General features: G+C 42.3%; 1 protein-coding gene across 1 annotated transcript in view; it reads left to right on the top strand.

Annotated features, from left to right (window-relative positions):
- Positions 1-590: 590 nt before the first annotated feature.
- Positions 591-26,799, top strand: part of LOC112072581 (serine/threonine-protein phosphatase 2A 56 kDa regulatory subunit epsilon isoform-like) — a 76,413-nt gene continuing 50,204 nt past the window's right edge. Inside the window, 1 exon segment of the mRNA XM_024139972.2 lies at positions 591-1,677. Within this exon segment, the coding sequence (XP_023995740.2) occupies positions 1,521-1,677 (157 nt within the window). The 5' untranslated portion in view covers positions 591-1,520.

Genomic DNA, 26,799 nt, shown 5'->3' on the forward strand with positions numbered 1-26,799 from the left:
AGGCTTTGTACTGTGCTCTATGCCCGACCAGCACTGTCCCTTGTGTAGCAGCAGCAGCACCCGTTCCTCAACCATTAGGGCTTGTGGTTTGTTTTGTGATTTGTGAATAGCATGCACCTTAGTGTGCTTGGGTTTACATTGTCTGTAGCCTAAAAGCAAATTCATGCTTGATTAGAAAATGTGGTCGGAGATGCCATATGGAGGGTGTAACTCAATTGCAGAGCCTCCAGAGGGGTAAATGAGCTCTGCGGTGGTTTCCGTAAAGCCCCGCATTGACATGATTGGTTGACTATAGGTGTGGGCGGGAGGTCCTGTATAAACACATTCTCAGTTCCTTGACAACAGCTCTGCTCAACAGCTCTGCTCAACAGCTCTGCTCAACAGCTCTGCTCATCAGCTCTGCTCATCAGCTCTGCTCATCAGCTCTGCTCAACAGCTCTGCTCAACAGCTCTGCTCAACAGCTCTGCTCAACAGCTCTGCTCAACAGCTCTGCTCAACAGCTCTGCTCCGCTCCACGAAGTATAAGATGTATGAATGCCCTTACTTTTGCAGAGGCAGCATCACTGTAAATGCTGCTTGGCCAATGCAGATGTCGGATTGACCATGCAGCTCCTTTGTCTCCACTGCATGGTGGCAGGTGGTGATGCTATTTGCATGTCTTTTTGTGTTTTCATGATATGCCGTGACAGGGCTTTTGTAGCATGTTCTCTGGCTCCAGGGACTCACTTTGTATAACATTTGAATTGGCCTGTCCAGTTTTGAATGGCAAACTATCACAGTAGTTTTCTGGGGAAAGGGAAGTATTTGTGCTGTCTAGATTTTGTTTAGTTTTTTTGCCATGATAACACAAGACCTGTGGGGCTATGCAGGTAAGCAGCAATGAGACTTCTGATTAACTATATTTCACCCGTGGATCAGTGAATAGACTGATAAAGCCATGGCTATCAATGCCACCCACAGCCTCAGGGCAAGCTACATGACATGATTGTGTGTCTAGGTTCAGGGCTGAGTGTCTTTACTATGTCTTATTCTCTGTCTCCCTCTGCCTGGCTCTTTACCAGTTATAATGCATTAGAGACATTGTATAAATTTGACCTGATCGATGGATTCTTGTTAACTCTGCTGCAAACCTTCTGTCAGTGCCGTCCCTCACGCTGCTAAACTGTGGTTTTCTTCTTACACACACAGACTCTGAGACCTGTAGTAAATAATCTAATTATGAATTGCCTTAATTGGTGGATAAAATGTGGCGCATATGCGCTATTCGGTTTAGTTGTGTTCAGTGCAGTTGGTTTTCACCTCTTCTGACTGTGAGCAGGCGGTTGGTTGTGTACAGTGTGGCTTTCCGGCTTCCCCTCCAGGGGCACCTAATCAATGGCTATGAGGCATAATCAGCAGCACACACAACTGGACATTTCCTTAGTACAGACACCGCTGTGAGGAAGCTGTCTTGTGTTTGTGTGTTGTGGCTAGATGTTAAGCTGAGACTTGTCCTTGTCTCACCTCCTATAGCAGGGCTATGTCCTCGGCAGCAACCACACCTCCATCTGTGGACAAAGTGGACGGATTTTCACGGAAGTCTGTCAGGAAGGCCAAGCAGAAGCGATCGCAGAGTTCGTCCCAATTCCGGTCTCAGGGCAAACCCATCGAGCTCACGCCCCTGCCCCTGCTCAAGGGTAAGGATTTAATATCAACTACCTCAACTCTACTACTTACTTAGTCTCTCCTCCGAACCCTCCTCTCAACCCAACATCAAAACTGTCGTGCTACCTGTGAGTGTTGTGATGTGGTGGTGTGTTTAGTAGTGAATGTCCATACCAGCATGGTGGGAAGCCAGCAGTCAGCCTAGTTCCTGCTCATCAGTTCTGCCAGGTCATTTCTTCATGAAAGCCTGGGCCACTCCCAGTGTGTGAGCGTGTGTTTATCTGAGTCCCTCTATGCTCATACATTATATACGTCAGTGTATATGCATGCTGTTGTTTGTGTGACATGCATGACTATGGAATTCAACATGTTTTTATTGCTGAAAGGAGAACCAACGCGTTTCGTGTTTTGGAATTTATCAGGGTTTTTACAGAATGGGGCAGAAAGCCCTGTTCTGTTTTAGTTGTATTTCTGTAAAAACCCTGATGAATGCCAAAACGCATTGATTTTACTTTCAGCAATACATCTTTAATTTTTAAAAATTGAATTCCATTGTCCTCCAGGGGTTGTTCATTCTCCTGTCCTTCAGTTTGCTCCTCAATTCATGCACCTTGTTTGGAAAGCGAGGTAGCGGCAGTGATCCCTTCCCTGTGTGACCTGCATGCCCAGACAGGGAGGAAGCCTGCTGATTCACAGGCAGGTCAGTCCTCTCCTTCAGGCCTGGCTCTATACAGGCTGTTAGTGAGACTAGAGTGACGTGTGAAATGCTCCCCAACAGGAGCCAGTGCCTAGACCCCCCCCCCCCACCCCCCCGCCTCAACTCAGCCCGCTTTAGCAGCCAGGGTGTATCCCTCCCTCTTGAGGGTGTCTGTGCCCCATTAGGCATGGCCTCACCTCACTCTTATCCACTCAGGGCCACCCTATAGTCTATTTTCCTGGCTGTGAGTGAGTTAGTCTGTCACTGTTACCTGCCAGTGCAGTTGCAGAACATGGCAGAGCTCTGGGCGAGCAGGGTGCAGACCTCTCAGGTTATGTCCTCTCCTTTCTCTGAGGACCGGGTGGGTAGCTGTCTCCTGTTGATGTCCTGTTGTTAGTCAGAATGACACTATGCCCAGTCGCGCTCTTATGTTCTGCTTGTGTGCCTGACTTTGCTCTGCATTCATGCCTCAATGATGATGATAGGGTTGGGCAGCACTGCTGTGCACTATACACTGTGTACAAAATAGAGGTCGACCAATTATGATTTTTCAACGCCGATACCGATTATTGGAGGACCAAAAAAGCGGATACCGATTTTAAATCGGCCGTTTTTTACATTTATTATTATTTTATTTTTTAATGTAAATAATGACAATTACAACAATACTGAATGAACACTTATTTTAACTTAATATAATACATAAATAAAATGAAACATGTTCAGTTTGGTTTAAATAATGCAAAAACAAAGTGTTGGAGAAGAAAGTAAAAGTGTATGTGCCATGTACGTTTAAGTTCCTTGCTCAGAACATGAGGACATATGAAAGCTGGTGGTTCCTTTTAACATGAGTCTTCAATATTCCCAGGTAAGAAGTTTTAGGTCGTAGTTAATATAGTATTTATAGGACTATTTCTCTCTATACCATTTGTATTCCATATACCTTTGACTATTGGATGTTCTTATAGGCACTTTAGTATTGCCAGTGTAACAGTATAGCTTCCGTCCGTCATCTCGCTCCTACCTGGGCTCGAACGAGGAACACATCGACAACAGCCACCCTCGAAGCAGCGTTACCCATGCAGAGCAAGGGGAACAACTACTGCAAGTCTCAGAGCGAGTGACGTTTGAAACGTTATTAACTAGCTAGCCATTTCACATCGGTTACACAAGGTAAAAAATCTGTCGTTCTGCCCCTGAACAAGGCAGTTAACCCACCGTTCCTAGGCCGCCATTGAAAATAAGAAAATGTTCTTAACTGACTTGCCTAGTTAAAAAAAGGTGTACCCTTTAAAAAAAATCGGTGTCCAAAAATACCGATTTTCCGATTGTTATGAAAACTTGAAATGGGCCCTAATTAATCGGCCATTACGATTTATTCGGTCGACCTCTAGTACAAAACATAAGGAACACCTTCCTAATATTGAGTTGCACCCCCTTTTGCCCTCAGAACAGCCTCAATTCGTCGGGGTATGGACTCCACAAGGTTTCGAAAGCGCTCCGCATGGATGCTGGCCCATGTTGACTCCAATGCTTCCCACAGTTGTGTCAAGTTGGCTGGATGTCCTTTTAGTGGTGGACCATTCTTGATACACACGGCAAACTGTTGAGCATGAAAAACCCAGCTGCATTGCAGTTCTTGACACACTCACACCGGTGTGCCTGGCACCTACTACCATACCCCGTTCAAATGCACTTCAATCTTTTGTCTTGTTCATTTACCCTCTAAATGGCACACACACACCTTTTCTCAAGGCTTAAATATCCATCTTTAACAGGTCTCGTTACATTCATCTACGCTGATTTGAAGTGGATTTAACAAGTGACGTCAATAAGGGATCATATCTTTCACCTGGTCAGTGTGTCAAGGAAAGAGCAAGGGTTCCTAATGATTTGTACTCTTAGTGTATACCCTCTATGTCCTTATATTAACACCTGCATGATAGAAGGTGCAAATATATTGGCCACAATAATTCAGAATTCTTAAACGTAAAGATTGTCATCTTTGCGTGAGTGCCTTTTTAAATAAATATATCGGATTCCATTTTAGAGACAGCTTTTTAGCTCTAATCTCCTCCATTTATATAACTCCTCAAAGGAGTACACCAAGTAGATGCAGATCTAGGAGTCCACTGGTTTATTAACTTGCTGGAAGTGTCTCAAATCATAGCCTTTAGGGCTGGTCCAGTTAAAGGGATGAGCACACCACCACAGTGAAACGCAGCAGCAGAGCTTAAATGCATTGAAATGGCATGTGTGTGTGTGTGTTGTGGCCTGTTAGCTGAGCTGCAGGGCCTGGGTTAATCTATCCAACTAGGTTGTGGATACTGGCGATGCCTCGTCCCTCCACGCTGCGCCGCCACATGCCCTCTCTAATCATCCACTGACTGACCTTTGACCCATAAGGGCAGAGTGCTTTAGTATGTACTCTGGAGAGTGGTGAGACTGGGAAGGAGGCCTATCAGACTTCGCCTGCTAGTCACAGCCAGGGAAATTATATGGTTTTCCTGGAACTTTATCAGAACCTCCTAATGTTTCAGTTCTTTTCAGTTTTCTTGAAAGTGGAAAGGGGACAGATTTTCACTCCGCATCAACAATGATACACATTTTTATTTGCTAGGCTGCAGAGCCCATGGCCTCAACAAGAGCACCTTTTTATTCCTAGATATTGTGTTCCCGTTAGTTGTTCCAGGTCTGCATGGATGCCTCCGTCAGTGTGCAAGTCAGGAGTTTTGTTGTGGTAGTTCTTTAAGAGCCTCTGCACAGAGAGTTAGAGGGATGGTGATAGTGACAGAGAAAGAAGTAGTATGAGCCTAACATGGCGCCTGGAGAAAGGATTAGTGTGTCCTAATGCTCCATGGCAGAGGGGTTTCCAACACTTGGCCAGGTCAGGAAAACCCTTTCCCCTCATTCCACATTTCCTAGATGAAGTTGAAGTTGAGAATCCCTCTTTCCTCTTTTTACTGAAGTCTTGGTGGAGTGATGCCAAAGTTAAAGGTTAAATGCAGTCAAACCTGATTTTCCTGTGTTTTAAATATATTTCCACACTGAGGTTGGGATAATATTGTGAAAATAATGATAATGCCCTTTTTAAGTGTAAGAGCTGTTTGAAAAGACCATCTGAAATGACAGCCTGTTTTGGTGGGATAGGTGACTTGCCTTGGTTAATAGACCAATAAGAAAGATTTCCAAACCGCTCTGGCAATTTTTGTTTTCCCCTCCCCACTCAGACCACTGACATGTCCTAGCTTAATTATTGCTTTAGAAATTGCTAATTGTTTATTTTTGACCATTTTTAATTGAAAACAATAACAGTAGGGTACTTAAATGTTACCCAGAAATGATTTTATTTTGAGATAAAAGGCTGCATTAGACTTTTTAAGGAAGAGAGCTGGAGAGATGCCTGTTTTTAGGGCCACGTCTCTGTGTAATACGTAAGCTGGATCGCGGTCTCTGACCTCGTGAGCAGAATTTTAAAAAGAAGGGAGCCGAAATAGAATGAAGACTGGAACATGGTAAAGGGTGGGGTGGGTGTAAAGCACCGGCCGTAGAGCCCCCCTCTGCTGTTTCCTGGCCTCTCCCTGCTCCCCTCCACACCCTCCCCTCAGAGGTAACCTGATCCACGAGGTGTTTCTTTAGACTTGCAGACCCACTCGCTCCAAACAAGCAGCACAGGGGAGCGTGGGCCCACTACAACAACAAAAGAGAGCCGCACACTCTAGGAGCTCAGATGCAAAAATATTTAATTTACCAACGTTTCGACAGGCAAGCTGTCTTCATCAGGGTACGATCACAGACACTGCGGGATGACTCGTTTATATATAGTGTCAAGACACACAGGTGTCTGTAATCATGGCCAAGAGTGGCCTAATATCATTGGTTAATTTCTCATATTAAAATGGCATAGAAAGAGCAACATACAATAAATACAAATGGATAACATACGATCATAGACTCACTAAAGACCACACAAGCCTACAAACTACCCGCTATTCAAAGCGCTCTGAACAAATTAAGGGAATCGTTCACAAACATTGGCATATTCTAAAATCCGATGATAGTCTCGGTAATGTGTTTTCGGACCTTCCCTTGGTCGTATTTTCGCGGGGCAGAAATCTCAGAGACCAATTGGTACACTCTGATTTAACCCCCCAAGATATTCCTGAACAACGTCTATTTGCGCCCCTACTGGATGGAAATTATAAGTGTAATGGCTGTGCCCAATGCAATGGCACTTATAAATGCAGATCCTTCAAACATCCACAAACAGGGAAATCGATCCCAATCAAAGGTTTTATTACGTGCTCCACTAAGGCAGTTATTTATCTTATAACTTGTCCTTGTGGTAAAAATTATGTGGGTAAAACAAAGCGTGAATTAAAAGTACGTATCTCAGAGCATCGTAGCACCATTAGGTGCAAAAACTTGACCTACCCAGTTGCGGCCCACTTTTTGGAGGCAGGCCACTCGATTTCATCTTTGCGTTATATTGGCATCGAACRTGTCACCCTCCCTAGGAGAGGGGGTGACCTTGATAATTTATTGTTAAGACGAGAGGCTGCTTGGATATTTAATTTAAAGACCCTTGCTCCCTTCGGTCTTAACGTGGACTTTGATCTGAAGCCATTGTTGTGTTTGTTGTGACTTTGCCATTGTGGTTGTTTGTAGGCTTGTGTGGTCTTTAGTGAGTCTATGATCGTATGTTATCCATTTGTATTTATTGTATGTTGCTCTTTCTATGCCATTTTAATGAGAAATTAACCAATGATATTAGGCCACTCTTGGCCATGATTACAGACACCTGTGTGTCTTGACACTATATATAAACGAGTCATCCCGCAGTGTCTGTGATTGTACCCTGATGAAGACAGCTTGCCTGTCGAAACGTTGGACATAAATATTTTTGCATCTGAGCTCCTAGAGTGTGCGGCTCTCTTTTATTTTCAAGTTTTCTACTCCGCTAGCCAGCACCTCGCCTAAATAGGTGTGCGTTTCTTTCTCTTCTAGATCCCACTACAACAACAAACTGATTTGTACACAATCATGTTTTTATATTTTTTGTGAAACATTTTTGGCTGATTGATTCTACAGCGGTACGGAAACCTGCTTGAGTGAGTGTCCGTGGTGCTGCCGGGGGTAAGAGTGTTATAGTTGGCCTGCTAGGTGCCCTCTATGACTTGGCCAGCAGGGCTGTGCTGGTCTGTCTGTGGGGCTGAGTGGAGAGAATGGAGTGGTAATGGCAGAGGGACATGGTTTACTAGGCTATAGTAGAGATGGAGAATGGAAAGAACGAAAGAGGGTTTGACTGAGCTTTTAAGTGGGACGTAGGAGAAAGGTGGATCTGCCTGTGCAGCAAGCATCTCTAAGGAGTGCTGGTGTAGAGGTGAGTCGTATTGTGGATGGGCAGTAGCTTCTCTGTTTGCCACACAGCAACCTCCCTCTCCTGTTGGCTCTCTGTCTGCCAGAGGATGTTGTGGTAGCCAAGCAGGTGTTGCTGCAGGCAAGGCTGCTGCTTGCAGGTGTTTTCAGAGTTGTGCTTGTTAAGGGCATAGTGTGGTGCCTATGGCTCGTGGAATGTTTGCTATGTAATTTTCCCAGATCTTGCTGCCCCTCTCAGCTGTCGATGTGAGTAATCTAGGGCTGTCCACACAAAGGTTCTCTTTACACAGAGTGCCTTTTTGAAAGGAGAGGAAACATATTTATCAAATACACTGGATAGGTGTAGTAGGGCTGGACGATATATCCAAAATATATCACCCTAGGGTGGCAACACATACATTCTAAGTGATTTCAATGGATCTTTCTCCATTCTGATTGTTTTATTCTGTTCAATTAAACTTCAACTAAAAATAAATGATCAATTTCTCAACTTCCTGTATTAATTTGAGGTTATTTCCACATTGCCACTTAAGAGCTGCACAATATGAGCAAACAATCTAGGCCTTATTTTTAACCAAATGTTGCAATTACTATTTGACTCGCGATTTAGAGAAAAATACTTGTGTGAACTGTTGGAATCATGGAAATTGAATGATTGTTCAAATTCTATAGTTAGAATATAGTGTGTACTATGAATATAATGTTTGACATGACAACGAATGAAAAATGCCAGGAAGAGTTATTGTGGAGGCGAAAGAAACACACACCTGTTCAGGCAAGGTGCTGGCTAGTGGAGTAGAACACTTGGAAAAAGAAAAGGAGAGCCGCACACTAGGGAGCTCAGAAGCAATAATTTTATAACCAACGTTTTGAAAGACAAGCTGTCATCAGGGTATAATGACAGACACTGCGGGTCACTAGTTTATATAGTTTCAAAGGACACACACAGGTGTCTGTAATCATACCTGGTTGTTGCTTGATAGCAATGGTTATTTACAGATATAAACTGAACATATAAAACACATGAATGGATAGCATACAATCATAGATACAATTTGGCTACATAAGCTTGCAAACATTTACAATGAATAGCAAAATCACATTCGCAAGAATGGCTTCGGATCAAAGTCGACGTTGAGACCGAAGGGAGCAAGGCTCTTTAAATTAAATATCCAGGCAGCCTCTCGTTTAAAAAAAAAAATTGCCAAGGTCACCCCCTCTCCTCCTAGGGAGGGTGACGTGTTCGATGCCGATTATAACGTAAGGGCGAAGTAGTGGTTCGCTTCCAAAAAGTGGGCTGCAACTGGGTATGTGGAGTTTTTGCACCTAATGGTACAACGATGCTACGAGAGGAGGAAGAGTTATTGTGACAGGGTACGAACAAGTGTTGTTTCCTAGGGGACCCTATAATCTTTGGCTAGATTGAATGTTGTCTCTTAGCTATTTCATATAGCTAACACATTCATGCTTCACGTATTCTTCTTTGATTTAGAAGATACTATTGCACAAACATACTGATTTAGCTCTACACCATCACTGGTATTATCAGGCAGTATAGCTAGTTACGTTTTCTCTGACTCAGTACATTTATTAGCTAGCCAGCTAACTAGCGATTAGCATTAGCGGCCAAACCAATTTAGGCCCAACTTGTTAAGAAAAGACAAACTAGCCATTTGCAGATGTAAGAAACACAAACTAATAGTATAATTATAGAACGCTAGTGGATTTATATTAAGAAGCAAAGTGAAAACAGCATCGTTGTCATCAACGTTGTTGCACGTGCTGCATTGACCGTGTAAACTGTCAATGCGATCCTTGAGTGACGGGGCGGGCCTACTGTAGATCTGTGTGGAATGGAGAGAGAGAGCGGAGAGGGATGACTAAAGTAGCGGAGTAATCTATAAAAATGGACTTTACACACGGCGTACCACATTTAACAAACCAAACATTCAAATACCTTTTATAGAAGGTAATGTAAAAACCCAAACCAGTTTTTACGCATCAGGCGCATCAATACCAGTATACCGCCCAGCCCTAAGGTGCAGTGAAATGTCTTGTTTTAGGCACACAGAGACTGCTCACCACTCTACTAAGAGATGATGTGATTTTTATTAGTGACAACAAATGAACAGTTGCTTTACAATGCCTCGGATGCTTTCAATGGCATAAGTTAAAACAAATGATATTGACTGGTCATATAGTGTTACCACAGTGGAGAGCCAAGTTTGCATAGGATGATTACATCAGTCAATGATTGACAGTAGTTCATAATGATACTTCAGGGAAGCTTCCATATGAGAACACATAAATGGGCAAATAGCTGAAAATATTACAAATATTTAGGCTTGTATCAACATTTACTCTAGTCATTAATTTGTATAGTGGTTGACTGAATTGAACTTTTTTTTAAATTCCAATCTGCTTTGGTATTTTATTATATAGAAAAGTCAATGTAGAGAGGAGATTTATACTAAGAGGGGCACACAGACAATGGGCTCAGGTGAGAATTGTAATCCTGTTGCAAAGGGGATGTGTGGTTCAGAGTTGGGTGTTTCAACTAGGCCAGGGGTTCTTAAACCATTCCAGCCTGCGACCCAAATGAGAAATTCTGTGTTTTACTGGGACCCAAGCTTATAAAAACATAAATATCGGTACATTTCATTGCCCTTATGCCTGAAACAAACGTAATATAGACTAAAACAAATATCAATGAAATACCCATTTAAATAGCAATTCGTGTTTATTTTTCCCCATTTAAAAACACATATCTGTCTAGGTTGGAACTGTTGCTGTTAAAATACAATAAATTATTTTCATTCTGAACTGAAATAAACTAATCACATCACACAGATGTAGACCAGAAAACACACACACACTCCTAATGAGAGGTGTGTGTGGCTGGTTGAAGTTTTCAACAAGTCTATTCTGGGATCAGTTTTTGACAGTGCAACCCTGAGGTCATGCTTAGCATTCAGTCTGTTTCTGTACTTGTTTTTTTAAGTATGCCAGTGTTGAGAGCCCTGACTCGCATAGTTATGTGGTGCCAAACAAGACCAGAACATCTACTGCTTTCTGTCAGGCAGGAGACCGCTTCCTGCTGTAGATGAGCAACCCAGAACTGTGTGAGTGTGTTTGCCGCAAAACAGCATCTTGCTTCAATGCGTTCATTCCAGTTCAGAATGAAAATGTTTAGTTGTATTTTAACAGCAACAGTTCCAACCTAGACTTGTTTTCACCAATCATTTCTAGAGTAAGATGTATAATAGGCCTGATCATTTTTCGTATGTTGACCATTTCAGGAAACTAGGCGTATGTCGCGGGTCACTACTTCCCAGGAGAGCCGTTTGAACATAAACTTTACATTAAAAAAAAAATAATAATAATCAAAAATGCTTTTTTCCCAGAAATGCCTTCTGGATCATGTGAACTTTCATGTGTCTTAATAACAAACTTGTATGCTGTCTGTAAATATGAATACAATTGCTAGCATAGTTGGTTTAGCCACAGAAAAAGGGATGAAAGCAGTATTAAATTGTTGCCAGCAGTACAGTTAGTCACCATCGCTCTGGATTACATAACAGCCTAACCAGCTCTGCTAGGGTGACTAAAATGGTCAGAGTGGGGTGTTCTTTAATTTCTGTTTGGAAGTAGCTAGCAAGCTAGCCAATGGATAAACCCTACTCATCGGCCAGAGCGTCCAGAGTGTGCTCTGAATTTACGAATGGACAACCTGATAGCACAGTTGCAGTCACCAACGCTCTGGATAACTTAACAGCCTAACCAGCTCTACTTGGGTTAGTAATGTACAGTGAGCTGTTCTCTCATTTGTGTCTGGAAGTAGCTAGCAAGTTAGCTTGGGTGCTTGACTGCTGCTGTTAGTACAGAACGCTCGACTCAACCCTTAAAGAGATGGGTGGGGATAAAGCTTAAGATGGTGTGAACGATGCTGAATGGGTGTAGACCAAGAAGGGCTCTCTAGTAAGTAGTTCCAAAACATTAATTTTATTAAACCTTTTATTTCACTAGGCAAGTCAGTTAATAAGAACAAATTCTTATTCAAAATGACAGCCTATGCCAGCCTAACCCGGACGACGCTGGGCCAATTGTGCGTCGCCCTATGGGACTCCCAATCACAGCCAGTTGTGATACAGCCTGGAATCGAACCAGGGTCTGTAGTGATGCCTCTTGCACTGAGATGCGGTGCCTTAGACCGCTGCTCCACTCCGCATAGGTTCTTCCTCAACTGTAGTGTATGATATCCCATTTTCTAGCACCGAGTCTACTTTTATCCAATGTAAAAAAAAATGTACAAATTTTTACTTCTTAAGACCGATTTGAGCTGGTCAGTCTCATGTACTGTTACTTAGGGTTGCACCATCAGTAGCTAGCTATCTAGCTTTGGCTAACGTTAGCTAGCTATTAGCTGTGTACATGTGAGTTTCTCCTTCAAAAAAACCCCCATCTACTACTATGAGAGGGAGTACTCCCTCCTTGCTGCTTATCACCGGTTATAAAATGACAACGACAATGCCTTCCTTGCTAGCTGACTTACACTTCCACTGTCGAAGCACTGTTTCCTGAAGCATTCTGTCCTGTTCTGAAAGAACTCCCTGGGTTTACCGTCATGCTGTGGATGTTTGGTCAGGATGTGTTTTAATTTGTTAATTTTGAGAGACTCATTACTAAGCACTTCCCTGCACAAAACCTATTGTGGGAGCTCCTCGTTATTTCTGTTTTAAGCCAAGAGAAACTCATGGCTGTATTTGCGTTTCATCGAGGTTGATCTCAGTCAGAACTTGTGGCTAGCTTGAGCCCATTTGATGACAGAGGTGAGTGATGGCGAGTGGGAATGACAAGTCAGTGGCTGACAGCGCATCATCTGCTGCTGAAGGACAGCGCTGCAGCGTGTGGATCGCCGAGTGATCTTCAAGAAAACTGCTGATTTTAAAAGATCCAGTAAACCGCAAAGCACACAGGCATCTCCCACCCACTCGTGCAGATGCCAAACTGAGCAGAGACAAATCAAATCAAATGTATTTTATATAGCCCTACTTACATCAGCTGATATCTCAAAGTGCTGTACAGAAATCCAGCCTAAAACCCCAAACAGCAAGCAATGCAGGTGTAGAAGCACAGTGGCTAGGAAAAACTCCCTAGAAAGGCCAAAACCTAGGAAGAAACCTAGAGAGGAACCAGGCTATGAGGGGTGGCCAGTCCTCTTCTGGCTGTGCCGGGTGGAGATTATAACAGAACGTGGCCAAGATGTTCAAATGTTCATAAATGACCAGCATGGTCAAATAATAATAATCACAGTAGTTGTCGAGGGTGCAGCAAGTCAGCACCTCAGGTGAAAATGTCAGTTTGCTTTTCATAGCCGATCATTGAGAGTATCTCTACTGCTCCTGCTGTCTCTAGAGAGTTGAAAACAGCAGGTCTGGGACAGGTAGCACGTCCGGTGAACAGGTCAGGGTTCCATAGCCGCAGGCAGAACAGTTGAAACTGGAGCAGCAGCACGGCCAGGTGGACTGGGGACAGCAAGGAGTCATCATGCCAGGTAGTCCTGAGGCATGGTCCTAGGGCTCAGGTCCTCCGAGAGAGAGAAAGAAAGAGAGAAAGAGAGAATTAGAGAGAGCATACTTAAATTCACACAGGACACCGGATAAGACAGGAGAAGTACTCCAGATATAACAAACTGACCCTAGCCCCCCGACACATAAACTACTGCAGCATAAATACTGGAGGCTGAGACAGGAGGGGTCAGGAGACACTGTGGCCCCATCCGATGATACCTCCGGACAGGGCCAAACAGGAAGGATATAACCCCACCCACTTTGCCAAAGCACAGCCCCCACACCACTAGAGGGAAATCCTCAACCACCAACTTACCATCCTGAGACAAGGCCGAGTATAGCCCACAAAGATCTCCGCCATGGCACAACCCAAGGGGGGGCGCCAACCCAGACAGGAAGAACACGTCAGTGACTCAACCCACTCAAGTGACGCACCCCTCCTAGGGACGGCATGAAAGAGCACCAGTAAGCCAGTGACTCAGCCCCTGTAATAGGGTTAGAGGCAGAGAATCCCAGTGGAGAGGGGAACCGGCCAGGCAGAGACAGCAAAGGCGGTTCGTTGCTCCAGAGCCTTTCCGGTCACCTTCACACTCCTGGGCCAGACTACACTCAATCATATGACCTACTGAAGAGATAAGTCTTCAGTAAAGACTTAAAGGTTGAGACCGAGTCTGCGTCTCTCACATGGGTAGGCAGACCATTCCATAAAAATTGAACTCAATAGGAGAAAGCCCTGCCTCCAGCTGTTTGCTTAGAAATTCTAGGGACAATTAGGAGGCCTGCGTCTTGTGACCGTAGCGTACGTGTAGGTATGTACGGCAGTACCAAATCGGAAAGATAGGTAGGAGCAAGCCCATGTAATGCTTTGTAGGTTAGCAGTAAAACCTTGAAATCAGCCCTTGCCTTAACAGGTAGCCAGTGTAGGGAGGCTAGCACTGGAGTAATATGATCAAATTTTTTGGTTCTAGTCAGGATTCTAGCAGCCRTATTTAGCACTAACTGAAGTTTATTTAGTGCTTTATCCGGGTAGCCGGAAAGTAGAGCATTGCAGTAGTCTAACCTAGAAGTAACAAAAGCATGGATTAATTTTTCTGCATCATTTTTAGACATAAAGTTTCAGATTTTTGCAATGTTACGTAGATGRAAAAAAGCTGTCCTTGAAACAGTCTTGATATGTTCGTCAAAAGAGAGATCAGGGTCCAGAGTAACACAGAGGTCCTTCAGTTTTATTTGAGACGACTGTACAACCATCAGGATTAATTGTCAGATTCAACAAAAGATCTCTTTGTTTCTTGGGACCTAGAACAAACATCTCTGTTTTGTCCGAGTTTAAAAGTAGAAAGTTTGCAGCCATCCACTTCCTTATGTCTGAAACACAGGCTTCTAGCGTGGGCAATTTTGRGGCTTCACCATGTTTCATTGAAATGTACAGCTGTGTGTTATTCGCATAGCAGTTAACATTATGTTTTCGAATGACATCCCCAAGACGTAAAATATATAGTGAAAACAATAGTGGTCCTAAAACGGAACCTTGAGGAACACCGAAATTTACAGTTGATTTGTCAGAGGACAAACCATTCACAGAGACAAACTGATATCTTTCCGACAGATAAGATCTAAACCAGGCCAGAACTTGTCCGTGTAGACCAATTTGGGTTTCCAATCTCTCCAAAAGAATGTGGTGATCGATGGTATCAAAAGCAGCACTAAGGTCTAGGTGCACGGGGACAGATGCAGAGCCTCGGTCTGACGCCATTAAAAGGTCATTTACCACCTTCACAAGTGCAGTCTCAGTGCTATGATGGGGTCTAAAACCAGACTGAAGCATTTCGTATACATTGTTTGTCTTCAGGAAGGCAGTGAGTTGCAGCGCAACAGCTTTTTCAAAAAAATGTAAGATGAATGGAAGATTCGATATAGGCCGGTTTCGTTTTTTATATTTTCTGGGTCAAGGTTTGGCTTTTTCAAGAGAGGCTTTTATTACTGCCACTTTTTTAGTGAGTTTGGTACACATCCGGTGTATATAGAGCCGTTTATTATGTTCAACATATGAGGGCCAAGCACAGGAAGCAGCTCTTTCAGTAGTTTAGTTGGAATAGGGTCCAGTATGCAGCTTGAAGGTTTAGAGGCCATGATTATTTTCATCATTGTGTCAAGAGATATAGTACTAAAACACTTAAGTGTCTCTCTTGATCCTAGGTCCTGGCAGAGTTGTGCAGACTCAGGACAACTGAGCTTTGGAGGAATACGCAGATTTAAAGAGGAGTCCGTAATTTGCTTTCTAATGATCATGATCTTTTCCTCGAAGAAGTTCATTAATTTATTACTGCTGAAGTGAAAGCCATCCTCACTTGGGGGAATGCTGCTTTTTAGTTAGCTTTGCGACAGTATCAAAAATAAATTTCCGATTGTTCTTATTTTCCTCAATTAAGTTGGAAAAATAGGATGATCGAGCAGCAGTGAGGGCTCTTCGATACTGCACGCTACTGTCTTTCCAAGCTAGTCGGAAGACTTCCAGTTTGGTGTGGCGCTATTTCCGTTCCAATTTTCTGGAAGCTTGCTTCAGAGCTCGGGTATTTTCTGTATACCAGGGAGCTAGTTTCTTATGACAAATATTTTTAGTTTTTAGGGGTGCAACTGCATCTAGGGTATTGCGCAAGGTTAAATTGAGTTCCTCAGTTAGGTGGTTAACATATTTTTGTCCTCTGACGTCCTTGGGTAGGCAGAGGGAGTCTGGAAGGGCATCAAGGAATCTTTGTGTTGTCTGAGAATTTAACACGACTTTTGATGCTCCTTGGTTGGGGTCTGAGCAGATTATTTGTTGCGATTGCAAACGTAATAAAATGGTGTTGGTCTGCCTCTCTGTGTATATGTGTTGTGATGGTCTGCCTCTCTGTGTATACATACAGTACATATCAACCTTCAGTCTCTGGCATGGTGTTGGCCTGGTCACCTGATGAGCCAATCTGTTGGAGCCCATCTGCTTCTACTCTCTCTTGCAGCCGTAACTCAAGCCTGACCAGCCAGTCACACACACTGCTTTTATAGAGTGGCCCGGGACTTTGCGTGTCTCTGTGTGTGTCATTGTAGTGTATCCTTCTCATTTAACTTTTAATTCCGTTTTCCATTGATAGTCTCCTGCCTTGCCTTCACATGGCGGCCCTGACTGTAATGCCGCTTTGATTACTTGTGATTGGCGGACAACAATTTACATGCACCACTCTGTATAAGCTACTCTGAACAGTGGCGACATGCTGTAAACTTTTTGTCCCCAGTCTCTTTCCATCGGCGTGGAAATCTACTGGAGATTTAAATGATGGAGGATCTTCCAATTCCGGTTTATCAACTCCACCACTCGCCATCGTACAGAACTAGTTCCCGGCTGAGCTTCACAAAAGGATATTTTGAAATACGGCAGTTACGATGAGAATTTTGATTACCACGTGCGCATAGGCTCTAGTTGTTTTAATGAAATGGCCTAATGTTTTTTTTTTCAGCTCAGATTTACTTGAAGGAATGGCATACAACGCAGTGTAGGCATTAGAGGTTGACCGATTAATCGGAATGGCCGATTTAATTAGGGCCGATTTTAAAGTTTTCATAACAATCGGTAATCTGCATTTTTGGACACTGATCATGGCCGATTACGTTGCACTCCACGAGGAGACTGCGTGGCAGGCTTGACTACCTGTTATGTGAGTGCAGCAAGGAGCCACGGTAAGTTGCTAGCTAGCATTAAACGTATCTTATAACATACAATAATTCTTAACATAATCACTATTTAACTACACATGGTTGATGATATTACTAGTTTATCTAGCATTTCCTGCGTTGCATATAATCGATGCAGTGCCTGTTAATTTATCATTGAATCATAGCCTACTTCGCCAAACGGGTGATTTAACAAGCGCATTCGCGAAAAAAGCACTGTTGTTGCACCAATGTGTACCTAACCATAAACATCAACGCCTTTCTTAAAATCAAAACACAAGTATATATTTTTAAACCTGCATTTAGTTAATATTGCCTGCTAACATGAATTTCTTTTAACTAGGAAAATTGTGTTACTACTTTTGCGTTCTGTGCAACAGAGTCAGGGTATATGCAGCAGTTTGGGCCGCCTGGCTCTATGGGAACTGTGTGTAGACTATTTCTTCCTAAAAAAGACAGCCAACTTCGCCAAACGGGAGATTATTTAACAAAAGCGCATTTGCGAAAAAAGCACAATCGTTGCACGAATGTGCCTAAACATCAATGCCTTTCTTAAAATCAATAAACAGAAGTATATTTTATTAAACCTGCATATTTAGTTCAAATAAATCCAGGTTAGCAGGCAATATTAAACTAGGGAAATTGTGTCACTTCTCTTGAGTTCATTGCACGCCGAGTCAGGGTATAAGCAACATTTTGGGCCGCCTGGCTCGTTGCGAACTAATTTGTCAGAATTTTACGTAATTATGACATAACATTGAAGGTTGTGCAATGTAACAGGAATATTTAGACTTATGGGTGCCACCCGTACAGAACGGTTCTGTATTTCACTGAAAGAATAAACGTTTGTTTTCGAAATGATAGTTTCCGGATTTGACCATATTAATGACCAAAGGCTCGTATTTCTGTGTGTTATTATGTTATAATTAAGTCTATGATTTGATATTTGATAGAGCAGTCTGACTGACCGTTGGTAGGCAGCAGCAGGCTCGTAAGCATTCATTCAAACAGCACTTTTGTGCGTTTGCCAGCAGCTCTTCGCTGTGCTTCAAGCATTGAGCTGTTTATGACTTGAAGTCTATCAACTCCCGAGATTAGGCTGGTGTAACCAATGTGAAATGGCTAGCTAGTTAGCGGGGTGTGCGCTAATAACGTTTCAATCGGTGACGTCACTCTCTCTGAGACCTTGAAGTAGTTATTCCCCTTGCTCTGCAAGGGCCGCAGCTTTTGTGGAGCGATGGGTAACGATGCTTCGAGGGTGGCTGTTGTCGATGTGTTCCTGGTTCGAGGCCAGGTAGGGGCGAGGAGAGGGACGGAAGCTATACTGTTACACTGGCAATACTAAAGTGCCTATAAGAACATCCAATAGTCAAAGGTATATGAAATACAAATGGTATAGAGAAATATTCCTATAATGACTACAACTTAAAACTGCTTACCTGGGAATATTGAAGACTCATGTTGAAGTGAACCACCAGCTTTCATATGTTCTCATGTTCTGAGCAAGGAACTTAAACGTTAGCTTTTTTACATGGCACATATTGCACTTTTACTTTCTTCTCCAACACTTTGTTTTTGCATTATTTAAACCAAATTGAACATGTTTCATTATTTATTTGAGGCTAAATTGATTTTATTGATGTATTATATTAAGTTAAAATAAGTGTTAATTCAGTATTGTTGTGATTGTCATTATTACAAATAAAAAAAATGGCAGATTTTAATCGGTATTGGCTTTTTTTGGTCCTCCAATAATCGGTATCGGCGTTGAAAAATCATAATCGGTCGACCTCTAGTAGGCATAGCCTATAGGCTTAGTGTTTTTATCTTTTACATTTTTTAAATGTATTCATTCGGGTTCACAGTGCGGACCGAACCGAGGTCCCCGTACCGAACAGTTCAGTATGAGTACTTGTACCTTTACTTAGCAATGTTGCTTCTGCCTTTTGCTTCTAGCTATTCTCAGCCTGCAGGTCTCTCTGTTTAACCCATCTTTTTTAGTCAGGTTAAAAGGTAAAGGTGAGGAGTAAGGAAATGGCAGACAGCGGGCTGAGTTGGAGTCATATCACCATGCAGTGGAGTTGCATCTTACAGTGAGTCCATGTCTGAGACAACTTCTAGTACATGATGTTCCTGAGGCTCCAGTCTCATCAGTAGATGTGTCCTATGAAAGGACCCTGTTTATGTGGCGATGATGACTGAGCTCTCTGTATAGGCTTGAACTCTGCTCAATAGTTTTAAGTGACTCACATTAACTTTGAACATTTCCTGTGGTGAACTGTTAAACTACTCTCGTTCTCCATCTTTGAGAAGCTCAGCTTTCTCCACATTAATTAAACACCAGTGTCTTCATTTAGTCTGCAACGGGAGCTAAGATGATGCTCCCATCCCTGTGCTGGGGCTTGTCAGATTTCTAGAGTTCACTGCACTGGATTGAGCTCAACTCCTTGTGCTGACCTAGTCGGGGCTATGGGCAGGGTGCTGTGGATTGCTGTGCTCTGCTCTGCTGGTATGGGCTTGGCATCTGAAAAATGTCAATGTCATTTTAATAATATGGCTGCAGGGGGCGTATTGGAAAAACTGGAAAATATGTGCCAATTTTCAAACGGCCTCTTAATCAATTTCTGCTCTTACAATATGCATATTAATATTAATATTGGATAGAAAACAATCTCTAGTTTCTAACCGTTCTAATTTTTTCTTGAGTGGTACAGAAGTCATTTGGCAGCACTTTCCCTGACCAAGAAGTAGAATGTCAGAAATTATGCTCGCTTCAACGTTATGCCTATACATGGTCATTATACGTAAGACCCTACGTACACTCCGTACGCCTTGCTCTGGGTGTCAAGAGGGTATGAGAGAAGAAATTTAGTGAATATCTTGTTCAGAGGTTGAATAAGAGCTATTTCTTTGACGTGACCGACCACTTCCGGAAGTCTGAAGCGGCGCGTCTTGGGAGTGATATTTGTGTTCTGTTTTGCTGCTGTTTGGACGGAACAATCTCCGGCTGGGTTTTTATTTGATAAATGAGACCATATCATCGTAATGTATGTTTTTTTCAATATAGTTTAAATCAGATTATTTGAATTTTTTTCGGGAGTTTTGCCGTGTTTCGGTCTCTGATTTTTTAACGTTGGAAAATCCGTGCCAGTCGACCAGTGCAATGCTAAGTGAGAAGGGAAAGTTGCCATCCTGACTCAAAACAACGACTCATCTGGACAAAGGACACCCTGATCAACATTCTGATGAAAGATCAGCCAAAGAAGACCCAATTTATAATGTTATTTCATATATCTGTCGTGCATGTCAACTGGTCGTGCGCGCCCAAGTGTGTCTGGCTATTGTGGTATGCTAACATAGCGCTACATTTTGTTTTCGCTGTAAACATTTAATAAATCGGAAATATTGTCTGGAATCACAAGAATCCTGTCTTTCAATTGCTGCAATGTATGTATTTCTCAGATATGTTTTATGATGAGTAATTAGTTATTTGACGTTGGTGTCTGTAAATGTTATGGCTGCTTTCGGTGCAATTTCTGATTGTAGCTGAAATGTAATTTATGATTTATACGATAAATATGCACATTTTTAAAAAAAACACATATGCTATACAATTAATATGTTATCAGACTGTCATCTTATGAAGTGGTTTCTTGGTTAGTGGCTTATTATACTTATTTGGTCGAATAGTGATAGCTAGTGACGGAGTAAAAAACTGATGGAGTTAGAAAAGTGCTCTCTTTTGCTGACGTGGTTAGCTAATAGATTTACATATTTTGTCTTCCCTGTAAAACATTTTAAAAATCGGACATGTTGGCTTGATTCACAAGATGTCTACCTTTCATATGCTGTATTGGACTTGTTAATGTGTGAAAGTTAAATATTTTAACAAACTAGATTTTGAATTTCGCGCCATGCACTTGAAATGGCAGTTGTCATAGGTGTACCTGTGTGGGATTGCAGCCCAAACAGGTTTTAAACGAAAGATTTACCGTATTTGTGCAAATGCTGAGCAATGTTCTTTCGATTCGGTTTTCAATGTGTATCGAAGCCATTTGCTGTTCAAGCACAAGTTTGACTACTTTTGCATCGTCATACAGCTGTATTTCTGGCTGCTTGAATAGCTACAAATACACATCAAAACAATTAAGGACCCCAGGAATCGATAGAACGTCGCTCAGAGTACAGAAATGGGTGAATTGTTAAATGTTTACATGGCGCTGATATTCCTATGTGTTTATTGGGGAAAATTGGGATTGAACATGCTGAATGCTTTATCTTCAGTGGTGTGAATCTGGGCCAAGGCCCAGGGTTGTGTTAGGATAGTCTGGCAGGGATGGGTTAGACTTGGACTCACTATTTTCCACTACTAAACTATATACAGTGGGGGAAAAAATTATTTAGTCAGCCACCAATTGTGCAAGTTCTCCACTTAAAAAGATGAGAGAGGCCTGTAATTTTCATCATAGGTACACTTCAACTATGACAGAACAAATGAGAAAAAAATCCAGAAAATCACATTGTAGGATTTTTTATGAATTTATTTGCAAATTATGGTGGAAAATAAGTATTTGGTCAATAACAAAAGTTTATCTCAATACTTTGTTATATACCCTTTGTTGGCAATGACAGAGGTCAAACGTTTTCTGTAAGTCTTCACAAGGTTTTCACACACTGTTGCTGGTATTTTGGCCCATTCCTCCATGCAGATCTCCTCTAGAGCAGTGATGTTTTGGGGCTGTTGCTGGGCAACACGGACTTTCAACTCCCTCCAAAGATTTTCTATGGGGTTGAGATCTGGAGACTGGCTAGGCCATTCCAGGACCTTGAAATGCTTCTTACGAAGCCACTCCTTCGTTGCCCGGGCGGTGTGTTTGGGATCATTGTCATGCTGAAAGACCCACCACGTTTCATCTTCAATGCCCTTGCTGATGAAGGAGGTTTTCACTCAAAATCTCACGATACATGGCCCCATTCATTCTTTCTTTACACGGATCAGTCGTCCTGGTCCCTTTGCAGAAAAACAGACCCAAAGCATGATGTTCCCACCCCCATGCTTCACAGTAGGTATGGTGTTCTTTGGATGCAACTCAGCATTCTTTGTCCTCCAAACAAAGAATGCTGAGTTTTTACCAAAAAGTTATATTTTGGTTTCATCTGACCATATGACATTCTCCCAATCTTCTTCTGGATCATCCAAATGCTCTCTAGCAAACTTCAGACGGGCCTGGACATGTACTGGCTTAACCTCTACCGCTTCTCTCTCCCGGATCTGGGATCCTCATCAAAAAAGCTGACTAGCATAGCCTAACGCGACAGGGATATCATATAATATAATTTCATGAAATCACAAGTCCAATACAGCAAATGAAAGATAAACATCTTGTGAATCCAGCCATTTCCGATTTTTAAAATGTTTTACAGCGAAAACACTATGTATTTCTATTAGCTAACCACAATAGCAAAAGCTCAACCGCATATTTTCACAATTTTTCTACCGCATAGGTAGCTATCACAAAACCGACCAAATAGAGATATAATTAGTCACTAACAAGAAACAACTTCATCAGATGACAGTCTTTATAATGTTATACAATACATTTATGTTTTTCGAAAATGTGCATATTTGAGGTATAAATCATAGTTTTACATTGCAGCTACCATCAAAAATATAAGACTCGTCAGAGCCAGAATAATTACAGAGAGCAACGTGAAATACCTAAATACTCATCATAAAACATTTATGAAAAATACATGGTGTACAGCAAATGAAAGATAAACATCTTGTGAATCCAGCCAATATTTCAGATTTTAAGTGTTTTACAGCGAAAACACAATATAGCATTATATTAGCTTAGCACAATAGCCAAACACACAAACGCATTTATCAGCAGCAAAAGGTAGCGATCGCAAAAACCAGCAAAAGATATAAAATGAATCACTAACCTTGACCAACTTCATCAGATGACAGTCCTATAACATCAGGTTATACAATACACTTATGTTTTGTTCGAAAATGTGCATATTTTGAGCTGCAAACCGTGGTTATACATTGTGAATATGTAGCATCGATTCACCAAATTGGAGATATTTTGGACACACCTAATCTGACCAAAGAACTCATCATAAACTTTGCTAAAAAATACATGTTGGACAGCAAATGAAAGATACACTGGTTCTTAATGCAACCGCCGTGTTAGATTTTTAAAAATAACTTTACCATAACAAACAGCTTACGTTATAGCGAGACAGCGCCCGCAAAAAGGGCGGAAAATAGGACTCAACGTTTTCCACAGAAATACGAAATAACATCACAAATTGTTCCTACTTTTGCTGAGCTTCCATCAGAATCTTGTACAAGGAGTCCTAGGTCCAGAATAAATCGTTGTTTGGTTTTAGAATGTCCTTCTCTCCTGTCGAATTAGCAACCTTAGCTAGCCATGTGGCGCGAACATGCCCATCTTCTCCAGACGCAAAGAAAGGAAAATTCGCAATAAACGTTGAATAAACTGATACAACTCAGTTGAAAAAAACGACTTTATGATGTTTTTATCACATCTATCAAATAAAATCAGAGCCGGAGACATCCACCGTCTATACCGAACGCTTTTCAGAAGCCAATACTGATGTCCTTCCCGCGCCTTGGTAGAGAAAGGAAATTGTGGTCACGTCATTCCAAGAGCTCTTGTTCGACCTCAGATCAAGCTAGACACCCCATTCCACCTTCCACTGCCTGTTGACATCTAGTGGAAGGCGTATGCAGTGCATGCAAATCCATAAATATTAAGCAATTGAATAGGCAGGCCCTGGAACAGAGCATCGGTTTCAGATTTTTCACTTCCTGTCTGGAAGTTTGCTGCCAAATGAGTTCTGTTTTACTCACAGATATAATTCAAACAGTTTTAGAAACTTGAGTGTTTTCTATCCAATAGTAATAATAATATGCATATTGTACGATCTAGAATAGAGTACGAGGCCGTTTAAATTGGGCACGATTTTTTCCACAAAGTGAAAACAGCGCCCCCTATTCACAAGAAGTTAAGCAGGGGGACACGTCTTGCACTGCAGGATTTGAGTCCCTGGCGGCGTAGTGTGTTACTGATGGTAGGCTTTGTTACTTCTCTGCAGGTCATTCACTGGGTCCCCCTGTGTGGTTCTGGGATTTTTGCTCACCGTTCTTGTGATCATTTTGACCCCACGGGGTGAGATCTTGCATGGAGCCCCAGTTCGAGGGAGATTATCAGTGGTCTTGTATGTCTTCCATTTCCTAATAATTGCTCCCACAGTTGATTTCTTCAAACCAAGCTGCTTACCTATTGCCGATCGCAGTCTTCTCCAGCCTGGTTGCAGGTCTACAATTTTGTTTCTGGTGTCCTTTGACAGCTCTTTGGTCTTGCCATAGTGGAGTTTGGGTGTGACTGTTTGAGGTTGTGGACAGGTGTCTTTTATCTGATAACAAGTTCAAACAGGTGCCATTAATACAGGTAACGAGGTGGAGGACCGAGGAGCCTCTTAAAGAAGAAGTTACAGGTCTGTGAGAGCCAGACATCTTGCTTGTTTGTAGGTGACCAAATACTTATTTTCCACCATAATTTGCAAATAAATTCATTAAAAATGTATTTTCTCATTTTGTCTGTCATAGTTGAAGTGTACCTATGATGAAAATTACAGGCCTCTCTCATCTTTTTAAGTGGGAGAACTTGCACAATTGGTGGCTGACTAAATACTTTTTTGCCCCACGGTACTTTGTTACACATTGGAATCCTGGATTGTACTGTGTTGGGCTGTGTGTCCTGGGCAGAGAAACATACTCAGTATTGTCATAAACTGAGATGGTAAAGCTGGTATCTGAATGGTGCTGCTTGCCAAGTCTGGGTGTTCCATGCCGTAATGCCACTGTTGTGGTCAGCTGAGCGGTGTTCTCACTGCTGGGTGGACAATGTGTGCTGTGTTGTGGGCAGGGCTGTCATGTGTAGGGTTGTTCAGTGTGGTTTGGTGTACTACGTCAGAGGGGTATCCTACGACGCATGCTAGCTCTACTCAGGGTTTTCTAAAGCTAACTAGCATCGCATTCCATCTCAGGCTCCGTACTACGACAGTGGATATTGCTCGTCCGTGTGCCTTTAACTCTAGCAGGCTTGTAACTGTGTGTGCATGTCGCACATGGCTAGTCCAACTCTGAAATCTTCATTGAGACAATGCTGAAGCATCAATCCATGGGCGAGTGCCACATTTTCATTTGTGCTGAAAAATTTTCTTTCATTGAGAGAGCTTCCAAATTCAGCAGGCTATGGTGTGAAATAGGCATTTAGAAGTGCCATCTTTTATTTTATTACTTATCGTTACTGCGGTCTTTGGTGTGCTTATCAGTGCACGCACGAGCCACTTTTCCCCACTCCTATCGCTCCTTCTATTTGTGGAATAGCTTGTTGTGTTGTGGCTGTAGACATAATCCATAGAAGGGTTTTCTAACCTCTAACCCTCATAATTTGACTGTTAAACTCGTATGCTCGCAATGGCTGCCAGTCTTTAATTGAATGGGAACTACCATCTATGGATTGTCTACAGTTTGGAAAAACAAATGCTGTCATTACTAAATGTCAAGTGAAGGGTTTTTTAACATTATAGAAAACAGATTAAATATTTAATTTAAAAGTTGTCTTCCTAAAATGAAGGGAAATGGTATACCTAATCAGTTGTACAACTGAATGCATTTAACCCAGCCCCTAAGGACAATGACACAATCTTTGCGAGAGGGAGGGTATCGGATTTCATTGATCCTCAACTCCCACTTCATTCAAGATAAATTGAGTTAGCTTGCCCTGGAGCAAGTTAGTTCTGAAGGATTTGTTGCCATAGAAATATAACTGACTTTCGTTTGACTGGTTGTCCTGATTGGTCCTATTATGCCTGGCGAAAACCAAACACTGCATTCCACAGTAAGAACCTCATACCAACGGTGAAGCATGGTAGTGGGATGGTTTGGGTATGCTTTGCTGCCTCAGGATCTGGATGACTTGCCTTAATAGAAGGAACCATGAATTCTGCTCTGTATCATAATTCTACAGGACAATGTCAGGCCATCCATCTGTAAGTTGAAGCGCAGCTGGGTTATGCAACAAGTCAATGATCCAAAACACAGTCAAGTCTACATGAAAATGTTTAAAAAGCAATACATTTGAAGTTTTTGAATGGCCTAGTCAATGCTCAGACCTAATCCCAATTGAGATGATGTGGGAGAACTTGAAAAGAGCAGTTCATGCTTGATAATCCACAAATGTCGCTGAGTTAAAGCAGCTCTACATGCAAGTGTGGGCAAAAATTCCTCCAAAGCAATGTGAGAGACTGATCAACAACTACAGGAAGCATTTGGTTGCAGTCATTGCAGCTTAAGGTGGCACAACCAGTTATTGAGTGTAAGGGGGCAATTACTTTTTCACATGAGATTTGGGCGTTGCATAACTGTTAATATACCCGGCCAGCTGTCTGGATCGCCACGACCCCAACCAACCTCTACTCACTGGACCCTTATTGATCACTCGATTAGCATGCCTCTCCTTAATGTAAATATGCCTTGTCCATTGCTGTTCTGGTTAGTGTTTATTGGCTTATTTCACTGTAGAGATTCTAGCCCTGCTCTCTATACCATATCCAACCTCTCAGTTCCACCACCCACATATGCGATGACATCACCTGGTTTCAATGATGTTTCTAGAGACAATATCTCTCTCATCATCACTCAATACCTAGGTTTACCTCCACAATATAAAAAATAAAGGGCCATGGAGGCGAAAGTG

The sequence above is a fragment of the Salvelinus sp. IW2-2015 genome, unplaced genomic scaffold (assembly GCF_002910315.2).
Source record: "Salvelinus sp. IW2-2015 unplaced genomic scaffold, ASM291031v2 Un_scaffold1968, whole genome shotgun sequence".
Lineage (NCBI taxonomy): Eukaryota > Metazoa > Chordata > Actinopteri > Salmoniformes > Salmonidae > Salvelinus > Salvelinus sp. IW2-2015.